Below are 7271 nucleotides of genomic sequence, written 5' to 3' on the forward strand. Positions count from 1 at the left end.
GTATTTACCATTATAGTTTATGCTTAGCATAAGAAAATCTTATTGCATGATTGCATAATGATCCAAAAGTTGGCAATATTGGTTTGTAATTATTTAACTATATTCTCCACTTAGCAAAATTACTCTTTTTATTGTCTATAAGCTTTTTTCTCTCCCCGTCCTCCTATTTCTTTTTCCGTAACTTGATCTATTTTGGTCTAGTTAACATTATTTGTACCTGAAGTACATCAGTAAAAGTTCCTATAACAGATTTTTATTTTAGGGGATTAGAAACGTAAATGTCTAATACTTTTGGTAGTATAATTTGTAGCAAATGAGTAATGAAGTTAAGTTCCAACTTATTTCTAATCTATTATCTTTTGAAATTTTGAACAAATTACAACATCATTTTAAAGTAATGAAAATATGAGATGAAAAAAATACCTAATTTATATAATTTGTAGGGTCGGATTGTTATGTTGTCGGGTTGTGCTACTCCAATCTTTCAAGATTTTGATTTTGTAGTGTAGGGCTGCTTTAGTTGTCGGATTGGGACTATCAACTGTTAATCTTCATTCTGAAAAAAGTTTGGAAGCCATGAAAGTGAAAGGGGAGAAGAAGAAGTGAAAAGGTAAAGTAACTTTTTAAAAAGTGCAATTTTTTCTTCCATTTTATAAAGTGTAAGAAAAAGTTCCACTTTACAAAGTGTAAGAAAAAATTACACTTTATAAAGTGTAAGAAATAGTTCCATTTTATAAAGTGTAGGAAATAGTTCCGTTATATATTAAAATATACACGTTATGAAACTAACGGAAAACGTTTAGAATATTAGATAAAGTGGAATTTTTTCTTCCACTAAGCCTATTTTAGTTACTTCCTAAAGTAATGACTTATTTTGGTAACTTTTATGTTTTTGTGGCTTATTTAGGTTCCCAGCTCCATTTTTTTCCCAACCGTTTGCATTTTTTTTTCCAGCCGTTTGCATTTATTATTGTCTTCATTCTAATTTTTTTTAAATTTAATCTTACGTAATTAACTAAAAAATGGGGCCCCTAAAATTGGGGGCCTAAGGCCAAGGACTTTTCCTTAAGCCTAACCAGCCGCCCCTGGTTTGCTATTGCTATAAGGTTGCTCGCCTTTATACATAGCCTGTTATACTCAGGTTAGAGCTATATTATCAAATACAAATTTAAATAAATTCAATAGCTTTTGCTTAATTATGTATTTATATTACAAAATCAATTAGATATGTAAAATTATTAAAATGCAAATTCAGTAACTAAAATGAGCTATATATGCATTTAGTGACAAATTCAGACCCATAAATTTCAAATTCTACTTCACCGCCTCGGCCTATGCTATAGCTTATAATGATCAATGATATTAATCCTACTATAACATAGTTCCTATTATTTAGAGCTAGAAGCTTTGTCAAAAGCAAGCACAATAAGATCATTTTTATTCAGAGATAAGATTTTTTTGTACTTTACTTACGAGCTCATGCAGTACTTGTTAGGGTTTTGCCCTGATTTTATTTCCTTATTATTTGAAGTTTATTTTTTTCCTTAAAGAAGAACCAAAGTATTACCATAAATTCTTGAACTTTTTCTGAAAGGAAAATATAATTTTCTTCCATATTTGATTTATTCTTTCCTTAGAGGAAAAGTTTGGAGATCTATAAATTGAAGATCCCTATTCTCATAGCATAACACAATAACATCCACAATGTAGACATTTAAGAGTTTTGTTTGTGGGGAGATTTTCTCTCTACGGTTTAATGTCTTTATTAGTTTAATTATGTAGGTCAATTGGTCATATCATATAATAATATTATGTCTTTTAGTATATTTTTATTTATCAATCTGATTTATCACAAACATGATTTACAATTATAAACTTTCGCATGACGTCATATACACTTTCGAACCCAACAATATTCACCCTCTATCTTCAAATGAGCATATACACTCCACTTATTGTCCACTAAACGAGCATAAGATTGAGCGAGTGAAACCTTTAATTTAGTGGCTTTCCTCACCCTATTATCTTTCATTTGTTCCGTAAGTACTGCTTCTCCGGCAATGCTTAATTTCACCTGAACAATCTCAGATTCATAAAGTACTCAAGTCCCAAGAAACCCTTTTCTACTTATTATGCTTTTATTCTAAATCATTTATTACATTTAAAAGTATCTTAATAAGGATAAATTCGTCAACTTTTGATTTTTATATTTATGATAAATGATAAATATAGTAATAGAATCATTTACCAAAATAATAAGGATAAGGGAGATGAATCTAATATCGTAAATAAATAAAAGAGGTTATAAGAGTTATAGATCCAAAATCTGATCAAATATATATTTCATGCTTAACCACAATTTACAACTTATAGAAAATTTATCTTAGTGGTTACAAATTAAATTGAGCATATGTTTGAATAATTAACCATGATTAAGTAAAACATGCATGAATGAACTCATATATTTTATATATACATATTGTAAAATATCAAGTGCGAATAACCATGCATACACTGGCTTCAAGAATTGCAAAGTTCTATAGTCAATAAATAACGCAACAAATGCGTCGTGATGTTACTAGGTGTTTAAATAATTCAACGAATTAATTTGACTTACAATACACTACATGTACTCGCAAGGATTGACTAAGTTGATTGGGCGAGTGATTTCCTATATGGGATAACCTGAGATCAAACTCATTTATTCTTTTATTTGTTTATAGGAAAGATTTCAACTATCTTCGAGAAATGTCTTGATGTGCTTCTAAGACAAACAAATTTTTATTTTGGAATGCTATTATATATTGTTATCATCTGTATTCTGATAATTCGATGATATGTCGTTTGAGTAATTTAAGATATTATTATCATTGTTCCAAATAAATATAACTAGATTGAGAGAATAAATATAATGTATCCAACATATATAAAGTGAACAGATACAACAGATGCAAATTAAAGTGAACATATACAACTCCAAATAATAGCTTTAAGTCATAATTAGCTAAACTATCGTTATATTTGATAATTTAGGCCTTAAACTACCATTATTTCTAAAATTTTCACTTTTTACTACAGGCATAAAAGCTGGCCTTATTTCATAAGTAATTTACTTGCAGTATTTTAAAAACGTTTGACTAGTCTTATTAATACTCGTCCCAAATGTGACTTAGTCTAAGCAATGACCAAAGACTTATGTTGCTTTCTTTCCTGGTCATTGGTGACAAAGTAAAAATAGATTATTGGGTAAAATTTAATCAAATGACGTTTTATTGTTTTGATGGTCCAGGTTAAATGTGTGTGGAAGGTGTTTATTTGAATTCAAGTTAAATGTGTATGAAGGGTGTTTATCATCCGAATAACCCTCCCATGTTGACCGTTATGATTTATATTATTGAATAAGTTTTTTAATAAATATGTAAAAATATGACATACAGAAAAAGACCTAAAGATGAAGTGAGTAATGTCTTTTGAAGATGCGGCATAAGAGAAATTGGACCATTTGCCTAACCTCCAACTGTTAGCTTCTCTTTTTTAATCATTTTATATTTAAAACATACATGTTTTAATTTACTAATTCATATTCGCATTGCATAGAGTCTATTTCAATGCCCACTTCCATTTATGATGGATCCATTGACAATAACAGATCGACTCTTACTCAAAAGATAAAGGGAATAGAGGACTTTAGTTTCTCTCCTCTTTTGAAAATAGTTACCTCAATTATGGAGTATCGCTATAACAAATAAAAAAAAATTGTGCCAATAAATTCTTATGATATATAACTAAACAATAGTATCAAATTACGTGATCAATTCATATTGTTATAAAATAATACATTCATCATTATTCACTTTTATTACATTAAAAATTAAGTAGAAAAATGTATATATTGTATCATGATCAAATTAACGTAATCTTAGGCTAAGAAAAAGTGGGAGTAAATTAATTTAATTAGTAGGACCCAAGTGCCACATGATTGGTCTCCTTTTGTTGTCTTCCTACACCAAAGACTGATCAGATGCGTGTCTTTGCTAAGCTGCATGTTTTCTCCATGTTGTAAGAAACTCTACCGACACTTGACAAGTTAGAATTAGTTGAATTACTGATTCGATCGAACTTAATAATTTTAGTTTAAATTATATATTTATATTAAATATATAATAATATAAGTTCATCACTCATGTTATTAATAATGAATATATATCGTTATTTTAAGATTTGAAATTCATAAAATTTAAATCCCGATAAATATTTCGCCCTATCCTTTTATAGTAATTTTCCTTTTCCTTTTTTTCTTTCCCACCTGATCTTTTCCTTTACATTTCATGCGTATGATATGAAACCACGTCAGGGTAATTATTCCTTTTTCTTTTTCAGATTATTAATTTCATTTTTATGATCATAAGTGTATAAATCTTTTAGATAATTTAATTTTTTTTACACTGCGTATATAGAAAAGAAAAGTTCGCGTTATCTGAACAAAAAGAAGAGAGTTTACAAGTTAATTAAAGGTGCTCATCAGATTAACTCATGTTGATAGAAACTAAAGCTAAAAAGGGTAAATTCTTACTCCCTCCATCCCATTTTATATGTCACCTTTTTACTTTGTACTTGCATTAAGAAATGATGGAACTTTACCCTTCTACCCTTATTTAATGTTTTCTTAAGTCAACTTTATTAATAAATGACAAGATTAATTAACTATTCTATCAAGGGTATAATAGGCAAAATATGGTAATTTATGCATAAATTTTATAAAATTACAAGTATTGTGGTCCAACTATTTATAGAAAGGGATGACATATAAAATGGGACGGAGGAAGTATAAGATTAGGGTATTAGTTACGTTGATTTAGCGTATTAAGAAAAAAATATGTCTTTAATCACACTTATCCATCTATAAATAACTCTTCTAGTATTACTAATATCATGATTTAATATGTATTAATTATACCCTTTTTATAACTAATACATGTATTGATTATACATAGGTTGAAAGTACTACCAAATAAAAAAAAATAGTATCACCACTAATACATACATTATTTTCTCTAATATATACTGCGAAATAATCCCTTAATAAGTAGTGCACAGTAAAAGTTCGAAGTATATACTCCAATAATATACAAGAAACAGCCGTTACCTTAGACATGAAAACAAAATCTTACTGTACATGTTACACAACACAATTGAGGAGGATCTCCTTATGAACTAGTACGCAGATCTCTACTCTCTCTTGTGCTTCAACTTCTACAAATACAAGTATACCAATTAAAATATTATCGATATATATAAGTTAAATTTAATGTAGGTAGCGAAAAATTAAAATACCTTAAGATTCAAGAACATAAGGGGTTTGCAACAGATCATAAGGTGCCCAAAGGGCATCTAACGGGCAAGGCCGGCTCGCATCGAGCCGGACCCACGGTTTGCCTTTTCCGCTCCAATGCAGTAAACTAACCGGACCGGGGTGCAAATCCCGACAAAGTCCTCGAAAATTATCACCTCCAAGTCCATGTTGGTTCCATTTATGATCAACTGGAGCTATATTTCCAGCAAAAACAAGTAAAAAAGGTGGTAATGAACCTAATTCATAAATTCTCATTCTTTTTTGAAGCTCCATCCATTCTACAATCTTTGTAGTATAATCTCCGTCTCTCCATCTTTCGAGATCAATTACCATAACTCCCGTATTGAAATAACAAGGCTTTCGATTCGCGAAAGTCAATGAAAGAGAAGGGTTTGACCAGAAAGTAGGAGTGAAATAGGTTGTGAAATTTGCATTGCAATATTCTGGTGCTGCTAGAACTGCTTCTTCACCTAGAGGTGTTGCTGCTAGCTTCGTTATGTCATCTACAAGAACAAGATCTGAATCCAGGTACACAACCTATGTGCATAACGAATATATTAGGATATATGATTTATATAACTAGTAAAGGTAGAAACGAATTTTGAATTTGAAGTTGATGAATTTCTACAACAGCAACGTTAAAAACTCTTATTGCTTTTCAAAATTCAAATTGTTTCAAGTTTGGATGGAGGTAAGCAAACCTTTTGGATACATTGAGGAAGAAGATCAGGTAGATAATTGCGAGCATAATTTAGAGGACAATCCAAAGCAGCGCGAATCGAAGTAGATATCAATCCAGCCACAGGTGAATCTCGGAAGGGATAAATTGTGAAATGTAGATAAGGAAAAGAAGTAGCAAGTTTTAGATTCAAATAATCAATGTTAGCAGAAGACGACGACGAAGCGACAAAGTGAAAAATAACATTTTCAGGGCAAGATGAATGTTGAAGAACAGAAAGAATGGCAGCCATTGAACCTCGAAGATAAGCAGCATCAAGAGTCATGGCTACATTTACTGCATTTTGAAAGCAAATTTGTGTAATATTTGTGTCGGTGGAGGAGTTGTAGTAGTAGTCATGAAGAGAAGGACAAGTTGGGGAATTGTAGAATTTTGGGGCTTCTTTGAAATGAAAGTTTTTTCTGTTGATAGCGCCAATATTGTGTGCAGAAAAAGAGATGGTCCATAAAAGAGAAATTAGAAGGAGGGAACTGGAGTTGAAACTTCCAAGTTTTGGCATTATGGAGGCAGCTAGCTACACTGATGCCACATTAGTTTCCTTATATATAGGAGTATATATTATATTATATTACAAGCTCACCCTACCAATTGGTGTTTAAATTCGAATTTAATCGGACTCTCAACACCAGATGGAAAATTAAAAAAATATATATCAGAAGCTCGCACAATAACAAAACATGGAATTAGTTACAAAATTTGTCAGTAATCCTCAACTAATTCGTTGTTAAAAAATCTTAGCTAATTGCATTAACATAGAATTTTTGCCAAATATATATATATCACCAATCAATAGCTAAATGAAATTAACATAAATTTTTTATTGTTTATCTACAAAATTATCCCTCCCTAAGTTCTTGTTTTTTAGTAGTGTCAATGTTTCTGCCTATCCCAAATTGTTCAACTTGTTTTTTAGTAGGTGGGAACAGTATAATAATGGTTTAATTAGTTATATACAGTGATATTGTTCAACTATTTTTATATTAGTAATGTATTTTAACCTGTGATAACTTATCAATTATGATTTTCTTTATCAAGCTATTATTTTAATAGGAGTAATGTTTAATTATCGTCCAAACTTACGTATAATTAGCTTATAAATAATGTAATCATGTGTATAAAACTTAAAGTCAATAATGAGCTTAGTTGGTTGTAGGTTGTAGGTTTTAGACAAAAAAAAGA

The 7271-nt window shown here is 30.0% G+C and overlaps 1 protein-coding gene across 2 annotated transcripts; it reads right to left on the reverse strand.

The window, feature by feature from the left end:
* Window positions 1-4963: 4963 nt before the first annotated feature.
* On the reverse strand, window positions 4964-6606 carry LOC102600456 (probable galacturonosyltransferase-like 1). Of its 2 annotated transcripts, XM_006344765.2 has the most exons (3): window positions 6055-6606; window positions 5335-5890; window positions 4964-5253 (listed from the first exon to the last, which is right to left on the reverse strand). In XM_006344765.2, exons 1-2 carry the CDS (start codon window positions 6589-6591, stop codon window positions 5336-5338), a joined length of 1092 nt encoding a protein of 363 aa, XP_006344827.2. In that variant the 5' UTR covers window positions 6592-6606; the 3' UTR covers window positions 4964-5253; window position 5335. The 2 variants fall into 2 exon arrangements, with proteins under 2 accessions (XP_006344827.2, XP_015163060.1); XM_015307574.1 differs by having other exon boundaries at window positions 5104-5890.
* Between the last annotated feature and the right edge of the window lie 665 nt (window positions 6607-7271).

The sequence above is a fragment of the Solanum tuberosum genome, unplaced genomic scaffold, assembly GCF_000226075.1.
Source record: "Solanum tuberosum cultivar DM 1-3 516 R44 unplaced genomic scaffold, SolTub_3.0 scf00060, whole genome shotgun sequence".
NCBI classification, from domain to species: domain Eukaryota; kingdom Viridiplantae; phylum Streptophyta; class Magnoliopsida; order Solanales; family Solanaceae; genus Solanum; species Solanum tuberosum.

What these genes read in the sequence shown, in the direction of transcription:
- LOC102600456 (XM_006344765.2), bottom strand. Translation starts at nt 6,591, where the DNA reads ATGCCAAAACTTGGAAGTTTCAACTCCAGTTCCCTCCTTCTAATTTCT. An exon ending in TTCCTCAATGTATCCAAAAG is followed by an intron (nt 5,891 to 6,054) that starts GTTTGCTTACCT and finishes TTATGCACATAG; the next exon opens with GTTGTGTACCTGGATTCAGA.